The sequence below is a fragment of the Dipodomys merriami genome, unplaced genomic scaffold (genome assembly GCF_024711535.1).
Source record: "Dipodomys merriami isolate MVZ:Mamm:240054 unplaced genomic scaffold, mDipMer1.0.p SCAF_7, whole genome shotgun sequence".
In the NCBI taxonomy this organism is placed as follows: domain Eukaryota; kingdom Metazoa; phylum Chordata; class Mammalia; order Rodentia; family Heteromyidae; genus Dipodomys; species Dipodomys merriami.
The window spans coordinates 55,345,891-55,365,932 of NW_027206290.1; the positions used below are offsets into that span (position 1 = coordinate 55,345,891).

A 20,042-nucleotide genomic window follows, 5' to 3' on the forward strand; every position below is an offset into this window, starting at 1 on the left:
GCTGAAGAGCTGAGGGACAGTGCCTAGGCCCAGAGTTCAGGCCCCATGACTGGACCCAAAAAATTAAATTAAATTTAATTAAAAAAAAAAAAAACACTTCACACCTTCCACTCTAGGATGTATGTATCCCAACCCTTGTATCCCTTCTGGGTGAGCTGAGCAGTGATACTCTGAGACAAATAACATACAGTAGAAGTAAGCCTGTGCCTGTTTGCACGTCTGAACTTCTATCTCCTGTCTTGCAACACATTCTTAGCATGTTTGCTCTGGAAGGATCCAATACCACATTAGAAACTCAACTATAATGAAACAGATTGATTGTGAGAGGCCCAGCAATGTGGGAGGCCCAGGAGGATGAGATGAAGGAGGAGGAGTTAGGGGAAGAAAGAGCAGGAGGAAAGTCCATCATGAAAAGGAGGAATACAGGGGCTGGGAAGGTAGCTCAGTGGTAGAATGCTTGCCTTGCATGCATGAGGCCCTGGGTTAGATTTGTCAGGACCACATAAGCAGAAAAAGCCAGAAGTAGTGCTATGGTTCAAGTAGTGCTAAGCCTCAAGCTGAAGAGCTGAGGGACAGCGTCCATGCCCAGAGTTCAAGCCCCACAACCAACAAAACAAAAAAAAATAGAAGAAGAAAGAAAAGAAGAGAGAGAGAGGCAGAGAGGGAAGGAGAGAGGAAGGAAGGAAGGAAGGAAGGAAGGAAGGAAGGAAGGAAGGAAGGAAGGAAGGAAGGAAGGAAGGAAAGAAGGAAGGAAGGAAAGAAGGAAGAGAAAAAAAGAAAAGGAGGAAGGCAGCAATGGAGGGAGAGGAAAGGTGTACACACTAACTAGAGAACTTGCTGGAATACAACAAGAGCCTCTAAATCACCCACAACAACATCTCCTGGTTCTATAGTTATCTCTTATGTCACCCTCTGGTCTCAGCTTAAATACGTCTTCATATGTGTTTGCTGAAGTCAGTGCAACTGATGACCATGTTGTCAGACTGCCAACAATGCTTGTCAGCACTCTCTTGCACTTCTCCATCCACATCTGTCCTGAACCTCTTGGACCCTCTCAGGTCAGTTGTATATGTGCTAGAGCTAGGAGCTAATCTTTCCCAGAGACCTGGCCACAAGCTGTTTGCTTCCTCCAGCCAGGTATACGACCACTTCTTGTGACCAGATATTTATCCAAACTCCTGTCTAGTCTCCTATTCAAAAAGAAGTGCATTGTGTACCTATCCACGTCCTGGATACCCAAGGTGCACTGAAAGCTGTCTTGCTACAGCACTGTTTCTTAGGGTTATCAGACACACCATTCGCCCAGAGGTTCCAGGAATGTAGGATGCTTAGTACTCAACCTAGAGAGTCCTAAGCAGATCTGAACCCAGCTCTGAAGCTGACCTATCCAGTGTCCTGAATCATCACACCAGAGGAGACAGAGTCAGTGTTCCCAATTTAAATATATAATTCCCAGAAGCTCTAATTTCTATTTAAGTGGAATGTGCATGCCCACATTCAAGCATAACAATTAGCAACTTTCTGCTAATTGATATCCTCTTGTATCTAGATCCAAAAAAAAAAAAACCCTCACAGAGGAAAACCACATATATTGTTCAGTGCTGTACTGTGGATGCTTGGTTCATTCTTCCTATAACACTACCCAGATTCCACTAAAGACATGACACCCTTCAACAAACCTCAAATTTTCATTTTATCACTTAAATTAAGCATATTCATTTTATCTTGCTTTGGGGCACCATTTGCTTTTATTAGAGGTGGATTTTCACAAAATTAAGCTCAAAGAAACACTCAGTATCTCTAACACAAGACTGCCTAAGAGCTTCTCTGAACCAAATAAGCAGCTTGAAAGTCTGTTTTTTGGAAATTCCTTTTGAGCTTTTTTTCTTCTTTATTTTTTGCTATGCTTGGTCAAAACCACATGTAATAAATCTACAAACAAGGGGGGCTTATTTCAGTATGCCAGAATCAAGAAGGTCCAACAAATGATCTAAAATCCAGACTAGAGAAAATGGAACCCAAGTACACTGATACCACCACCTTCATACCTAATCCACAGCATGCACCACACCAGTCAAGAGAAAATTTTGATTTAAAAAAAATTCTTGGGCTAGGAATGTGGCTTAGCCTGAGTGCTTGCCTAGCAAACCCTGGGTTTGATTCCTCAGTACCACATAAACAGAAAAATCCACAAGTGGCACTGTAGCTCAAGTGATAGAGTGCTAGCTTTGAGCAAAAGAAGCTCAGGGACAGTGCCCAGGCCTAAGCCCCAGGACTGAAACAAAAAAAAAAAAATTCTTGGGCTGGGAATGTGGTTTAGTGGTAGACTGCTTGCCTAGCATGCATGAAACACTGGGTTCGATTCCTTAGTACAACATAACAGAAAAAGATGGAAGTAGCGCTGTGGCTCAAGAATACAACACTAGCCTTGAGCCAAAGAAGCTCAGGGCCAGCACCCAGGCCCTGAGTTCAAGCCCCAGGACTGGCAAAAAAAAAAAATTATCATTTGCTCATGCACAGTTGATAAATAAGAGAGAGGCCACATCAGGGCCAAGGGGGTTATATAGGCGAGAAGACCTAGAAAAGCAGGAACAAAATGACCACTTTCAGCAGAAGAGAAAAACCCTCAGCAGAAGCAGAAAGCACCTTGAACTGCATTTTATAAAAAATGAAAAACACAGCCGGGCACCAGTGGCTCATGCCGGTAATCCTAGCTACTCAGGAGGCTGAGATCTGAGGATTGCCAATCAAAGCCAGCCTGGGCAGGAAAGTCCATGAAACTCATCTCCAATAAACTACTGGAAAAGCAGAAGTGGCACTGTAGCTCAAGTGGTAGAGTACTTGCCTTGAGCTGAACGGCTGAGAGACAGCACTCAGGCCCAGAGTTCAAGCCCCATGGCCAACAACAAAAAAAAAAAAAAAAAAGAAAGAAACAAAGAAAGAAAGAAAAATACATGCCTACTGCCTGCTAGCACAGACATAGATCTTAGTGGGCTTCTATTTATCCTATTCTCATGAGCCCTGTGAGTTGCGGTTTTGCAAAACATGAGGTTTTTCAGAATAGGTATCCTAGTGTAGCAAAAGCACTCCTGCTTTTATCTACCTGCCCCACATACTATGAGCTCCCTTTGACCAGGGAGGGTATCTCTTTCCCCAGTAGAATAAAACCAGACGACAGCACCAGGACTGGTGCTGTCTTATTTATAGAGAAATCACAAAAATATAACTTGAGTGGAAACAGTAGATGGTAAACCGGCAGAAAAATGATATATCTAAAATACTAGCTTAACACTACTCTGAGATATAAGACAAACTAGCCATAGGGAGTGCTACTCTTCTCACCAGATCTATGTGAAATGCAAAATGTCCCACTGACATCCTTGGGCACGGAACAGAAGAAAGGAAAGGCCCCAATGGACCTGATGAATATAGGCTAACACAGAAGCCCAATGAGGGAAGATAGTATGGTTTTTGTAGTGAACCCTAGATTATAGAGATGGCTGGCAATTCCAGACTTGGACACTTATTTGATGAATGACCTTATCTGTTGACCCTCAAGTTTTTCCTCTGCAAAATAAGAGTGATGCTAGTGCCCACCTGACAGGACTGTTGTGAAGATTCAATAGGATAAAAAAGGGAGACAGCAAGGACGTAGCCCTTGCCCAGTATGTACACGATCCAGTGTTTGGGGAGGGGAGAAGGTTTACTTTTCATAGGGCCTGATAACAATAATAACAATAATAAATGTGTGTGAGGACCAAACCATAACTAGCCTGACCTCAGGAGCTCCCATTTCATATGAATCTAGGAAAAAGCTTGGGTTCAGACCCCCAAGCAAGCTATGAAATAATGGGAACTGGAGGGCAGAGCTTGCTGTCCAGTACTTGAACCACAGATGCTCTTTTCAGTGCTCTGTGCAAGGACTGTGGCTGGCAAGGAATGTCTGTCATCAAACGGGTACCAGCTGGGGCATGAAAGAAAATGCAGAAAGAATAAAAGGGACAATAACTGTCTAGTTAAACTTTAGCAATAAATAAAGAGAAAAATAATTTTAAAATATATGTTAAATAAAATTTCAGTTATGAGAGAAAGGAGTGAAAAGAGATGTTAAATCTAATTAAACTACCTTCAGTTTAGAGCTGCTGAAGTGGCCCTGCAAATCATAAAACAAAGAAAATGTATTCAGCAATTTGTTTACATTCCAACATCCCTTGGGCTCACAGAAGACTTTCCATCTTGGAGGTGGAAGCCAAATTCTTAAAATTAACCAAAAGACAGAAAATGTCTAAGGCATACTTTATGTACTTCATTCCACTGAAAGCTGTAAAAGAATTAATGTCAAGAGAAACAGTGACAGTGATTATATGCTGTTGATATAACTGTAGTCCTCTTGAACTCCCAAAAGACTTGGAAATTGTGATTAGAACTCTTTGCATAACTCATGTTAACCTTTCATAAACATAATCAGATGTATCATATGCCATGAGCTTAAATTTGGATCCATTTTTAATTTATATTGTTTACAGTACACCAATCCAGACATTTCACATATTTTCCTGAATGAAATGCCTATCACTCAAAAAAGTAAAAGGTATTTTTAAGGAAACAAAGTACCTAATAATGTATAACACCCCCTTCCTTAAGGAGTTAGATGAAATAAGATAGATGCAAGCTATTTTACTTTCACTCAAGCTTTCCATAATATCTGTCAATATTCTGCCATTTAAAATGCTTTCTGAAACACATTTGAGATTACTCCAAAATGGTATGATTCTAAAAACATCTAAAGCAGAGAAGACAGTGCTGGCAGCATCTCAGTCTCCTTCAGCAAAGAAAAAAAAATCATTACTCACAGTATCTGTCTTAATTACTCATTCTGTGAAAAACATATTTTCAGCAAAGCCATGTCAGACAACCATCCATCCCCCGACAGGACTTAAATAAGGCATTCTAAACTTAGCTATTTCCAAAAGCAGCAGACATGTTCCATGGATGTAAACAGTGGGATCTGATTTAAGGCAGGAGTGGGTATCCTGCTCAGGTGGAATCCATGTGCCCTATAGCAAAATGACATACTTCTCAAGTAAGAAAATTAAAAGGAAATGCAAGGAGAAAAAGGGGTATCGCCTACCTAAACTTGAGTGAACCTGATGAGCTCACAATCCTCAATGGCAGGTTCTGCTATAGAACTTTAAAAATATTGAATAAAGGGCTGGGAAGGTGGCTCAGTGGTAGAGCGCTTGCCTTGCATGCATGAGGCCCTGAATTCGACTCCTCAGCACCACGTAAGCAAAAAGAAGCCGGAAGTGGCGCTGTGGCTCAAGTAGTAGAGTGCTAGCCTTGAGCTGAAGAGCTGAGGGACAACGCTCAAGCCCAGAGTTCAGGCCCCATGACCGGACCCAAAAAAAAAAAAAATTGAATAAACCTTATCACCCACATCTGAAAACAAGCCCAATAAAATAAGAGACCTGGGATGCAACTCAGTGGTAGAGTGTTTGTCAAGCATTTCCAAGACCCTGGGTTCAATTCCCAGCATCACATAAACTGATGTGAGTTTATTTCACTCAGAGAGAAAATTAAAGCATAAGAAACAATGCAAGCTGACAATAGCAACAATAATATCTACAAAAGAGTATCACAAGCCAGGCACCACTGGCTCACACCTGCAATCCTAGGTATTCAGGAGGTTGAGATCTGTGGACCATGGTTCAAAGTCAGCCCAGGCAGGATAGCCCATGAGACTCTTATCTCAATTAATCACCAAAAACCTGGAATTGGAGCTGCGGATCAAGTGATAGAGTGCCAACATGGAGCAAAAAACCTCAGGGACAGTGCCCAGTACCTGAGTCTAAGCCTCAGGACTGGCACTGAAAGAGAAAAACAGAGTGTGACAGGAGCAAGAGATACTACAGTTAGACAGTGAAAGACATGTTCTACTTTAAAAGGTCTCAAAATACTATATTACCACAGGAGTTGAATATGTTTTGCAGAAACTTTAGAAACTAAGGACAAAACATGATGGTATTAAATCACCTAGAAACATGAAAAAATCCTAGAAGTGAATGGCCTTAAAGATGTTTCAGAATCATACTTCTCATAAGTCAGGACCACTATTCTGAAACATTTTCTAACTAATCATAATTAATCAAACTAGGTTGGCACCCTCCACAATGAGCAAACAAAGGCCTAAATTTATAATATCCAGTATGGTAGACAGTAGCTATACATGGTCTTTGCATACTTGAAACATGGCGAATCCAAAGAAAGAGGTGATGCTAAACTGCAAACAGGATTTCAAGGACTCAGGTCAGAAGGCTTAGTCCAAAATGGAAAATAGGGAAATACATAACACGGAATGTGTGTGTTAGAAATAAAGATGGGGGACTGGGAAGGTGGCTCAGTGGTAGAGCGCTTGCCTTGCATGCCTGAGGCCCTGGGTTCGATTCCTCAGCACCACATAAGCAAAAAGAAAAAAGCCAGAAGTGGCGCTGTGGCTCAAGAGGTAGAGCGCTAGCCTTGAGTTGAAGAGCTGAGGGACAGCGCCCAGGCCCAGAGTTCAGGCCCCACGACCGGACCCAAAAAAAAAAAAAAAGAAAGAAAGAAAGATGGAAGTAGAGGTGTAGCTCAAGTGATAGAGAACTGGCCTTAAATGAAAAGGCTCATGGCCAGCACCCAGGCATGGTAATGCACACCTAAAATTCCAATAACTCAGAAGGCTGAAGCAAGAGGATGCAAATTCAAAGACAAGACTTGGCTACATAAGTTTCAACCTGGCCTGGATGAGATCATGTCACAAAAAACAAAACACACAAAAAAATGAAAAAGACACTACAGTTAACATCATATGTAACAGTGTAAAACTAGACTCCTTTCCACTAAAAGTGTAAGAGCAGGAATAAGTCTAGGATTTCTTTCTCATCACTGCTTTTTATCTTACTATAAGTCATAGCAAATGAAATAAAGCAAGAAAAGGAAATAAAAGATATAGTGATTAGGAAAGAAAAATTATCACAAATAATATGATTATCTATGGAGAAAATAGCAAAGGATCAACAATACAACAATTTAAAAAACTCCTAAAACGAATATGATATTATAACAAGATTATAGGATACAAGATTAAGCTCAAAAGGCAATCATTTTCCTATATAGTACCAATAAATAAGCAAATGGAATTTAAAAGTAAGCATGCAATTCAATTAACCTCAGAAATGAAATACTTAGATATGATTTTTTTTTTTTTTGGTCGGTCGTGAGTCCTGAACTCTGGGACTGGGTGCTGTCCCTCAGCTCTTCAGCTCAAGGCAAGTGCTCTACCACTTGAGCTACAGCGCCACTTCCGGTTCTCTGGTGGTTTATTGGAAATAGAAGTCTCACGGTCTCTCCTGCTGGGGCTGGCTTTGAACCGAAATCCTCAGATCTCAGCTTCCTGAGTAGCTAGGATTACAGGCGTGAGCCACCAGTGCCCGGCCTTAGATATTAATTTATAAATATGTACATGATCTGTATGAAAAAAACTAGAAAACTGATTTTAAAAATCAAAGAACTAAATAAGTAGTAACAATTCACATTTTTGGAGAGGAAGATTCAATATAGTCAAGATGTCAGGTCTTCTCAACTTGATCTATACATTCATCTCCATCCCAAACAAAATCCCAGCATGTAACTTTGTAGACATACAAACTTTCTGGAAAGTTTATATGGAAAAGCTAGAGGACTGATACTACATGATGTCAAGACTTACTATAAGGTGACAGTAATCAAGACAGTATGGTCTTGGAAAAAGAACAGATATCGATTAGTGGAGGAGAAAAGAAAGCCCAGAAATAGACTGAAATAAAATATACCAGCTCATTGATACAAGAGCAAAGACAAGAAAAAGGAGAAAGGAGCCTCCTCAGCAAATGATGCTAGAATAATTGGACATCCACATGCATAAAAACTGAATCTAGACACAGACCAAAGTAAGCAAGAGAAATAATTAGATAAAGGCTAAACATTACTATTTGTCCTCACAAAATCAGTCAAAATAGTTCATTAACTTACATATGGAAACTATGAAATTCTTAGACAACAATGAGAAAGTCTACATAATGATAGATATATGATGACTTTTTAGACATAAACCAAAGCCAAATTCATGAAAGAAAAAACTGATAAGCTGTTCTTCACTAAAAATAAAGTGTTCTGCTCTATGAAAGACACTGTCAAGGCAATTAAAACTCAAGCCACACAAAGGGAGAAAAGATTTGCTAATGATAAAGACATCTTATAAATGATAAAAAGACTGATATTAAAAATACACACAAATAACTTTTTTTTCCTTTTTGTTTTTGTTTGGTCATGGGGCTTGAGAGACCTGGGCACTGTCCCTGAGCTCCTTTTGCTCAAGACTAGCACTCTACCACTATGAGCCACAATGCCACTTCTGGGTTGTTAGTGGTTAATTGGAGATAAGAGTCCATGGATTTGGGGCTGGGAAGGTGGCTCAGTGGTAGAGCGCTTGCCTTGCATGCCTGAGGCCCTGGGTTCGATTCCTCAGCACCACATAAGCAAAAAGAAAAAAGCCAAAAGTGGTGCTGTGGCTCAAGTGGTAGAGTGCTAGCCTTGAGCTGAAAAGTTGAGGGACAGCGCCCAGCCCCAGAGTTCAGGCCCCACAACTGGACCCCCCCCCAAAAAAAAGAGTCCCTGGATTTTCCTGCCCAGGCTGGCTTTGAACCATGATCCTTAGATCTCAGCCTCTTAAGTAGCTAGGATTACAGGCCTGAGCCAGCAGCACCCTGCACAAAGAACTCTTAATACACAATAAGATGCTGGAACAATGAGAAGTACAAGTTGTCATGTCAAAAATGAACAACTTTGGGGGGGGGATTGGAGGGGGGCAGGGGGAGGCTGGGAAGGGATGGGAAGGGGAAACAAAGGAGGAGGCTACAATGCTTGATAAGAAATGTACTCATTATCTTGCCCATGTAATTGTAACCCCTCTGTACAGTATTTTCACAGTAAAAAAAAAAAAAAAAAACTGAGGAAAGATATGCTGGATACTACTGATTCATGCCTGTAATCCTAGCTACTCAGGAACTGAGAATTGGGGTTCAAAGACAGCAGGCAGGAAAGTCCATGAGACTCTTTTCTCCAATTTACCATCAGAAAACTGGATAGGGGCTGGGCGCCAGTGGCTCATGCCTGTAATCCTAGCTACTCAGGAGGCTGAGATCTGAGAATCACGGTTCAAAGCCAGCCCAGGCAGGAAAGTCTGTGAGACTTTTTTTTTTTTTTTGGGGGGGGGGGTTCCCGCTCGTGGGGCCTGAACTCTGGGCCTGGGCGCTGTCCCTCAGCTCTTCAGCTCAAGGCTAGCGCTCTACCACTTGAGCCACAGCGCCACTTCCGGCTTTTTTTCTTTTTGCTTATGTGGTGCTGGGGAATCAAACCCAGGGCCTCAGGCATGCAAGGCAAGCGCTCTACCACTGAGCCACCTTCCCAGCCCCTCTGTGAGACTCTTATCTCCAATAAACCACTAGAAAACCAGAAGTGGTGCTGTGGCTCAAGCAGTAGAGCACTCACCTTGAGCTGAAGAGCTGAGGGATAGAACCCAAGCCCAGAGTTCAAGCCCCACGACCAACCGGAAAAAAAAAAAAAAACAGAAAACTGGACAGGGAGCTGTCAAAGTGGTAAACTGCTAGGCTTGTGCAAAAAAACTCAGGGACAGCACCCACGTGCTGAGTTCAAGCTGCAGGACTGGAAAACACACACACACACAGACACACACACACACAAATTAAAAAATAGGCCTGGGAAGAGAAAGAATGATGGAAAGGGTGATATTAAGATGCATTGTAGGGCTGGGAAGGTGGCTCAGTGGTAGACTGCTTGCCTCCCATGCATGAGGCCCTGAGTTCAATTAGCACCACATAAGCAGAAAAAGCCGGAAGTTGCACTGTGGCTCAAGTGTTAGAACGCTAGCCTTGAGCTGAATAGCTGAGGGACAGCGCCCAGGCCTAGAGGTCAAGTACCACGACCACAAAAAAAAAAAAAAAAAAAAAAGATGCACTATAGTCAAATCGACAAGTTGAATTAAAATTTCTTCGTATAGCTGCTTAAATATAATAATAAAAAGATTAAAGATAATAATTTTAAAATAAATTTTAATGGGCCTTAATAGATAACTCACCCAAAATGACACACAGATAGCAAATGTGCACTAGAAAGATGTTCCGTATCACATATCATCAGGGAATGCAGATTAAAGCAATGGCTTATATAAATGACTTTATAAGCCACACCTTAGAAAGTCTCATTTTTAGACAAAGAAAACAATTACAAATGCATAAACCAACTGCAAAGGTCAGGAATCTTTAAATGTGATGAAATTTAAGACGATTACTGTTTTGCTTCTGAATCCTGTTTTCTATAAAACATCATATTAATTGCAGTAATAAAACTCTCAATATTATCAAAAAAGGAAATTCAAAGGAAAGAGTTGATATGTATTTTACAAAAATCAAATTCTTTTTTTCAACTAGATATATTTTTAAGGAGAGTTGAATCAGGATTAGTGAATAAAGTTTTTTCTTGTTTTATACAATAATTTCTCAAGGCTTGTTTTAAATGGCTTTATTCATTTCTAGCTTAGTGGGTCTAGTCAAAAGGAATGAAAGAGTTAATAATGACACAGTTCAAGAGTGGCTGCATAAATCAGGGAGCATGAATGATCCCATTATCTGGTCATGGATCCCTGGCTTTGAGGAGCTTTTCTAAAGATAAATCCACAAATGCAGCCACATAAGGAGGACCTTCTAAAAGTCAATGCCTGATTCCAATATAAAATGATGGGATGTATGCATGACACAGGATAGATTGGAGTTCTCTGTGGTGAAACTTTATCACTTCAGAGATGACTTCTCCACACACTGGCATAAAGGTGACAAGAGAATATCATAAAGCAGGTAGGAAGGAAAAGTCTAAGTAAGAATAGAAGAATTACGTAAGAATAAGCAGATACTCGACAGACAGGAAATAGATCCACTCAGGTCTCTAGGTCAGTAAATACAAAAAAGAATAGTCACAATTGACACCAGTATTGGGATTAGTGAGACAGATTCTGTATCTCAAATAGGTCCTAGATTGAATCACTTTAAGAATGCAAATTAGGGACTGGGAAGGTGGCTCAGTGGTAGACTGCTTGCATACAAAAAAAAAACAAAACACAATAGCAGACACATTTCTGGACTTCTCAACATTTTCAGAGTATTAACAGAAGCCTGAAGACAATGAAGGGTATTAGAGGCACCCAAAGGATAGCAGCACAACCACCAGCAGTCCATAAAATCAACAATGACTTTCAACAAAAGGAAATGTGGGTTCTCTTCACCCTCTGTCTGGAGGACTATCAGAAGCTCCCTGCTGGGGCTATTCTTGCCCTTCAGTGCAAACTCAGAGCACAAGAGATTCTGGGTAAGTGCTCTAGCACTGAGCTACATCCCAACCCTCTTGCCTACCTTTGATGAGCTCTGGCCTGTAGGTCTTGCGCAGCTGCTCCAGGAAGTTATTGTAGAAGCTTTCTGCCTGCTCTGTGGGCATTGCCAGGTGGAAGTCAGGCTTGTTCCCCTTGAGGACACACTGGAGTGTAAACTGGCTAACACACAGCACTTCATATTGTTTGTCCATCACACTCTTGGACCAGTGCTTCCCACTCTCATCCTCAAATATACGCAGATTTAAAATCTTTCGGACCCTATAGGGAAAAGAGCAGTGAAATCCAACTGAAGGATCACAAGGCCCCCAACACATTCTATACTCTCAAATGTCCCCAGCATCCTGGCAATTAAGGACATTATGAAAGTCCATCACCTATATAAAGCATCACCTTAGGCTGTTCAATGTGAACAATTAGGCAAATATTCTGAGAACACTCATAGGAACTACAAATATGTAGAAAGTTCTGGGAAATGACACCAGATAATTGTATCATCACAGACTCCCCAAGCCCATAGGGAGTTCCGCATAATTGTGTGAATGACAAAGGACCAAGGAAGTGGACTATGTAATGGTTATAGGTCAAATTTAAGAACCATGAAAGAATCATCAGCAAGAAATATGAAATTCTACCACCTGAGAGTCACTCTGTAATGCTGATGGCAAGCAGATTTCCATCTACTGACCCTTTACATAGTGTCTTCTGTGGCAGTCACTGTGTATTACTAGTGCTCTGAGACCAAGGCTTATCTTATGGTGAGTCACATCTCTTAAATGCCAAGTTGATATTAGTTATCTAGTATGTCACAGCCATTGTGTCAGTTAGTTTTATTATTACTGTGACCAAATATCTGAGAAAAAAAACTTAATGGGAGTAATTAGGGGACTGGAGGGGTGGCTCAGGTGGTAGGGCACCTGCCAATTATTAGATATTGAGTTTGAGTCCTGATCTTGGACTAGAGATCTACAAGTAGAGTTGTGGCTCAAATAGTAAAGAGTGATAGCTTTGAGCAAAAGAAACTCAAGAATAGTGCCCAGGCCCTTAGTTCAAGCCCCAAGACTGGCACCAAAAAAAAAAAAAAAGAAGAGAAAAATACACCTTTAAGTTTTTGGGGTTGGAGGCATGGCTCAGTTGGTAAAGAGCTAGCAAATGAGCAAAAGCATCTGGTACCAAGTTTAAGCCCCTATCTTGTAGGGGAAAAAAAAAGAGAAAAGAAAAAAAAGAAGGAATTATGAATTTTTGCTCATAGTTTCAGTGGTTTTTTTCGATTCACAGTGTAAGAATGAGTCTGGCACAGCAGCCTGCATCATTGCAGCCACTAAGGAGAGAAGTATATCGAAGGAGAGGGGAGGAGAAGAGAGGAAGAAGAAGAGGGAGCAGGAGGAAGGGAGGGAGACAGAGACTATGCCAACAGGCTTTCTCTTTTTCCCCTTTATTCCATATGGGTTCCTTGCCTATGGCATGATACTACTCACAGTCCAGACAGGTCTTTCTACATCTCTGGAAAGACACGGAAGTGTGCTTCACCAATGTCTCAGGCACTTCTCAATTCAATTAAGTTGGCAATCACAATTAACCATCACAAATCCATCCCTTGTCAGCTTAACACCTAAACACATCTACTTAAATCATAACATTCAACCCAGGCTCTGCCCATCTCATGTTCATCTTATAGTTCAAAGTAAATATAGTATATCTCCCAGAACCCCAATGTCTTAACAGTTCCAACACTGTTGAAAGTCAAAGTTCAAAGTCTACTCTGAGACTCAAGGTAAATGTTTACCTGTGTGCCCATGTAAAATCAAAAAGAAGGGGCTGAGAAGGTAGCTCAGTGGTAGAGTGCTTGCCTTGCATGCATGAGGCGCTGGGTTCGATTCCTCAGCACCACATACACAGAAAGAGCCGGAAGTGGTGCTTGGCTCAAGTGGTAGAGTGCTAGCCTTGAGCTGAAGAGCTGAGGGATAGCGCCCAGGCCCAGAGAGTTCAAGCCCCATGACCGACAAAAATAAAAATCAAAATCAAAAAGAAAATTTTATCTTCTAATATACAATGGTATAAAATACACATTTCCATTCCAAAAGAGGGGAATAGGAGCATAGAAAGGAAGAATGGGTCAAAGCAAGACCAAAACCTAGTAAGGAAACATTAAATCCTATAGCCCCACACCCAGTACCTGGGGGCACATATCCCATACAAAGATCTAGGGTTTAGAAATCAACATCTTACATGTGTTCCAGTTCCTTTTGCGTGTCTTCCAGCGAAATACCCAGTAACACACAGATGCCCTGTCCAATGGCACTTATCTGCTCCCCTCCAACTAGAAAGGAACCAAGAGGGAGAAGACTCAGAAGCAACCTGGTGGCATGAAATGCTTTTTTTAGTAACCTTAGAACTGTTTTCAACATCATACATATATCTTACAACTTCTTTGAATAGTTAGTGAGAAGCTAAAAGTGAAAGGCAATTAAATCCCATCCTCTCTTAATCTAGAATAAGTGGGAGCTGTAAAGTGAAAGTCATTAAGCAAGACTAGGAACATATTTTTCATCTGTGTAACCTAAAACTTCTGCTAGTCCAGTTTGCCAGTCTGTAAGACTAGAACAATATTGTCCTCCCCCACAGAATTCAGCTCAGCTAATCTAATTCTCAGGAAGAAGGTTCCTACTTTTCTTGGAAATCAGCAAACACGGTATCACATGAGCAATGTTCACATCATAAAAACAAGTGTTTTTCCTGAGTTCTGAAAACTGTGATTCAAACCTGCCTGGGCAGATAAGTCTATAAGACTTTGATATCCAAAAGCCAAAAGTGCCACTGTGGTACAAGTGGTAGAGCACTATCTTTGAGTAAAAAACTCAGAGACAGTGTCCAGGCCCCATGTCCAGCAAAAAAAAAAAACAAAACAAAACAAAACAAAACAAAAAAACAGAACAAAACAAAAACATGATTATATGTTAAGCTTCCCCTCAGCAAACTCTAGTATTAAAGTAACACCCTAAGCCAATATCTGCAAATCTTTTTTTTTCTTTTCATGCCAGTGGTTAGTTGGAGATAAGAGTCTCATAAACTTTCCTGCATAGTCGGGCTTTGAACCTTGATCCTCAGATCTCAGCCTCCAAATATGTTTGAATTATGTATCTCATTTAAAAAAATCCCCAAGCAAAACTGCCCACATTAATGTATTTGTAAACAAATGCATGTCCTACTAACTTTAGACAATACCTTAAGAGTTGCCACAGAATTTAAGCCAACATTCAGCATTATGATAGTGAAACTAAATTCATATCTCAAATGGCAACATTGATAACTTCCTCTTTTTGTCAATTTTTTGCCCAATTTCACTAGATTATTATTGTCTTATTGTTTTGTTGTGTACTGACCTAATGTTCCAATCAGGAATAGAAGGTCAATTTGACTTTTTCCTATTGTTTGCTTCTGCTGTGTAATAATATAAATATGCCTAGCAAGGCAACATGGACCATACCATGTTGCAATATATTACAAGCTAAGGAAAGAAAAACTCCAAGCTGGATGCCAGTGACTCATGCCTGCAATCTTGGCTATTTAGGAGGCTGAGATATGGAGGATAGCAGATTGAAGCCAGTCTGGGCAGAAAAGTCCTCAAGACTTCATCTCCAAAATAATCAGAAAAAAAGCATAGCTCAAGTGGTAAAACACCAACAAAGTAAGCGAGCACAAGGCTCTGAGTTCAAACCCTAGTACCACCAAAGAAAAAAAAAAAGAAGAAAAAAAGCTCTCCTCTTTCTTCAGGTATCTGACAGGACTCCAGGATCTATGTATTCCTGAAAAAAACACCAAAACTGAATTCCTCTTATTGTTTTTGTTTTTATTATTGCAAAAATACTGTACAGAGGGGTTACAATTACATGAGCAAGGTAATGAGTACATTTCTCCTCTTACTGTTATGCTGAAAAAAAAATTTGGTGGGGGGGGCCAGTCGTGGGGCCTGAACTCTGGGCCTGGGCACTGTCCCTCAGCTCTTCAGCTCAAGGCTAGCACTCTACCACTTCCGGCTTTTTGCTTTTTGCTTATGTGGTACTGAAGAATCGAACCCAGGGCCTCATGCATGCAAGGCAAGCGCTCTACCACTGAGCCACCTTCCCATATGCTGAAAATTTTAAAGATTTTCTTCAGTGCTGCTTTTCTTATAATGGCCTATGTGAGACTTACTAACCTATTAGCCAGTGACTCAAAAGCTGAAATAAGAGTAATCTTTCCTGAAATACGTGGGCTTATCCTGGGCTTAGTTTGCTCATGTGCATTGCTTTAGAAAAAGTCCTCTGGCTTTAAATAAATTGTTCTTTAAATAAATTATTATTTTCTTAAAATCTCAACTTACTTTCTAAATTTCTCCTAGGTTATTTTAAAAAATAATATATATATTCCATTAAAATAATGTATATACATTATAGAAAACTTGTAAAATATAAGGGAATGGGAAGAAAACAAGACTACCCAAAGACAAGAATTTCAATATTTTTAATAATTTTTTTCTGTATTTATTTATAGATTTTTACTTCATATTTGTTTTCAGCTACTGTAATAACTTTTAATATTTGTATCTTGTCTTAACACTGCCTAAGAAATTTCACATTATAAGCTTTTTCTAAATACCTTTTAATTTTTTATTGTTATTATAAAGGTGATATACAAGGGGGTTACAGTTACATAAGGCAGGTAAAGAGTACATTTCTTTTTGGACAATGTCACCCCTTCCCTCATGCTCTCCCATTTTTCTTCCCATCTCTACCCACAAGTTATATAGTTTTCAACATAGTGTCTAGTGTATATCGCTGCTACATTTGTTCACCCTAAATACTATAAAAAATAATTTTATTGTTATTATTAATGTGTTGTACAGATTTGTTACCATATCATATCTCAGGTAGTGAGTACTTTTTTTTGGACAATGTCACCTTCTTTTGCTTTCCCTCAGTTTTTCCCTCTCTCATCCCTACCCACAAGTTACATGGGTCATTTTCCACATAGTGTATACTGAATTGCATGGCTGCATTTGTTCATCCTTCCTTCCTCTCCTTCTGTACCCTTTTCCTTAGCCCCAAAAAAGAAAAAGAAAAAAAAAAGGCAAAGCAAAAACAAAAACCACCACTACCAACAACAACAACAAAAACTATTTTGCCACTTCCTGGAGTTCATTTTCTATACACCTTCAATAGCAGCAACCTATCCAGTGTACTAACCAGCTCATTTTACTGGACATATGACTTGTTTCCAGATTTTCCCTTCAATAAATAAACAATGCGCTGGAAAAACTCTGTATACCAAAGTGCTTTTCCACAACTGAGATTATCTTCTTAGAGTATGTTCTCAGAAAAAGAATCACTAAAGAAGTTCTTCTGTTTTGTAGTACAGTAGTTTGAACTGAGAGCCTTGTGCTTGTTACATGGATACTCGATGCGAAGCCATAAGCCCAGCCCAAGAGCTCCAATTTTTTTTATAAAGTAACATAATAAAAAATAAATTACAGGGCTAGGAAGGTGGCTCAGTGGTAGACTGCTTGCCTTGTATGCCTGAGGCCCTGGGTTCGACTCCTCAGCACCACATAAGCAGAAAAAGCCAGAAGTGGTGCTGGAGCTCTAGGGACAGCACCCAAGCCCAGATTCAAGCCCTACAACCGACAAAAAAATAAATAAAAATAAATAAATAAATAAATTACACTTCTAAGTCTATATATGAAATAGATTGCTGTTCAAAGGGTTCAAAGGGATCTTTCTTATACACAAATCGTTTCCTGAGGGGGAAAAACATGAGCTTCATTACTTTAACATGAGCCTCATTATTCTAATAAAAAGATCACAGGGCTGGAAAAGAGTTGATAGTTTAGTTGGATTATTTTCATGAATGAGTGGCATATGCCTTGAGACCTATTCAAGAATTCATATATATATATATATATATATATATATATATATATATATACACATAAATTCACACACACCAAATTTTAGTGTTGAAATTTAGTGATAGGCAAGCAAATGAATATGTTTGAAATGTTTCCTAATAAAGGTTTTAAAGCAAGACTAGTATGCATTGTGGATGTAGCTCCGAGGTAGGGTGCTTGCCTACCATGCACAAGGTCGCAGGTTCAGTTCCCAGCACTTAAAAACAAAAACAATTAGATTAAATTAACATAGGAATGTGTCTGAAAAATCCCAAGAGATTCTGTCACATAAGATATGTGATATCTGATGTTCAATTCTGTCTTAACCATAACATAGTGGCATCTGGGCACCAGTGCCTCATGTCTGTAATCCTAGCTACTCAGGAGGCTGAGAGCTGAGGACCACAGTTCAAAGCCAGCCTGGGCAGGAAAGTCAGAGACTCTCATCTCCAATTAACCACCAAAAAGCAGAAAGTGGAGCTGAGGTTCAAGTGGTGAATTAAAAAAAAAACAACCTCAGGGACAGCGCTCAGGCCCTGAGGACACGGACACACAGACAGACAGACAGACAGACAGACACACACACACACACACACACACACACACACACACACACACATGAAAGTGGCACTTTAAAATAGTAAAATGTCATTGAATGCAGTTATATTTCAGTGAAGTCGGCCACTTTTTAAGGAGCCAAGATATCCTATTCCACTATATGCCAACTCCCATACTGAGAATCCCACAATTCCTCGACCCCAAATTTCCAAATAACACATTCTCACAATTCATATCTATCTTTCTTTTTTTTTTTTTTTTTTTTTTTTGGTGGTACTGGGATTGAACTCAGGGCCTTTTGTACTTGTTTTGTTTTGTTTTTGGGTCCAGTCATGGGGCCTGAACTCTGGGCCTGGGCACTGTCCCTCAGCTCTTCAGCTCAAGGCTAGTGCTCTACCACTTGAGCCACAGCACCACTTCTGGCTTTTTGCTTATGTGGTGCTGAGAAATCGAACCCAGGGCCTCAGGCATGCAAGGCAAGCGCTCTACCACTGAGCCACCTTCCCAGCCCCGCCTTTTGTACCTGTTACACAAGCACTCTACCAATTCAGCCACACCTCTAGTGCAACACACTGAGTAAATAGTTTGGTTGGTTGATTTTCACTAGAGAACATAAAATTTAAATATCAACTTAAAAGTAGTTCAAACTCCACTCAGCAAATCTCACAAAATAAAGACATATTTTCAATATTCCAGATCAGCAATAGACTTTATGGGACAAAAGATCAATATTTAAATCTGTTGGTGATGATATTTAAAAAATCTTCCAAAAAAAATCTTCCACTAGCAATTTTCCCAATTTCCATGAATATTTACTGAAATGCTATAAAACCTTTCAAACTTTCATAAACCTGAGTGCTACCCTAGTCCTTAGTATTCCAGGACTATTTTCAAAACCATAGTCACCAGAGCAACTTACAAATCATTAGGCAGCAGTAAAAAGTAAAATTTCCTAACAAAATACATGGTCTTGATTGTTTCTTTAAGGGGCTTTGTCTTATTCCTAGATTTCTACTTGGTGGAGCCAAAAACACTAGAATAACTGGAATATCTTGAAACTTTTTTTTTTTTTTTTGTCTCATGGAGACCCAGCTGGCCTCTAACTCCTTAGGCTCAATGGATCCTCCTTCTTCAGCCTTCTTCAATTAGTTGGAAATACCTACAATGGGCCCAACTTAAAACAATGTAACTGCCAATAAAGACTGAAGAGTTGGATGGTGGCGGCTCACACCCCCAATTCTAGCTATTCAGGAAGCTGAGATGTGAGGATCCCCAGTTTGAAGCCAGCCTGGGCAGAAAAGGCTGACTTCAAAGTGAAGCTCGGGCTCAAGGGGTAGCGTGCCAGCCTTAAGCAAAGAAGCTAAGCCTCAGTACCTACCTACCTCTATACACACACACACACACGTCAACTAGTTTAATGTTTGTTTTTAATTCTAAGTAAGCTTGGCCTGAGTCTTTAGTGACTACATAACCTACATCAGTCATCTGGACCCCTTATGTTCCAACTAACTGAACGAGATGACGACAGGTGGGGCGGTTTGAGTCCACAGAAATTGGTGTAAAAGAGAGATGTGTCCTCTTGAGTTCTCTGGCTCTGACCCATGACCTGCAGGGCACTCGGGCCGGCTGGGGGCCGCCAGGCCTCCCCTGGAGGATTGAACGTGCTTGTACACCTGCTAGCTCTGCCAGGAAGCAGCCGCTCGCGTGCGAGCATTGTACCCCGTCTGCCGGGCGTCAAGCTGCAGCCAGACACTGGGAAATGCAGGGAGAGGCGAAGGCGACGGGGCAGCGGGAAGAGGGGCTGGAGGAAGGAAGGGAGAGGGCTCCCTGCGCCGCCAATGCTCCACACGTGTGGTGTGCAACAGCTCCTGGGAGAACGGCCGTGGCCTGCACTCGGGACAGATAAAACCGGGGGTGGGGAGGATTCGATGACGCGATGAAGATGGTGATGGAACAAGGCGCGCTCATGCCGGGCCCAAAGCGGGGACCCAGCCACGTGCGGGCACGCTCCCGCCCGGTGTGGCGCGGCTGCGGGGGCCCGAGGCCCGTGCCGGGAAACCCCTGCCAGGCCCGCGGGTCGCGGGG

General features: G+C 40.9%; 1 protein-coding gene across 1 annotated transcript in view; it reads right to left on the reverse strand.

The window, feature by feature from the left end:
* The window catches only part of Dtd1 (D-aminoacyl-tRNA deacylase 1), a 168,738-nt gene that overhangs the window by 148,525 nt on the left and 171 nt on the right, over positions 1 to 20,042 (reverse strand). The window contains exons 2-3 of the mRNA XM_070006678.1: positions 13,703 to 13,793; positions 11,499 to 11,734 (exon numbers count right to left, since the gene is read on the reverse strand). Coding sequence (XP_069862779.1) covers positions 11,499 to 11,734; positions 13,703 to 13,793 — 327 coding nt within the window. The remainder of the gene's footprint in view (positions 1 to 11,498; positions 11,735 to 13,702; positions 13,794 to 20,042) is intronic.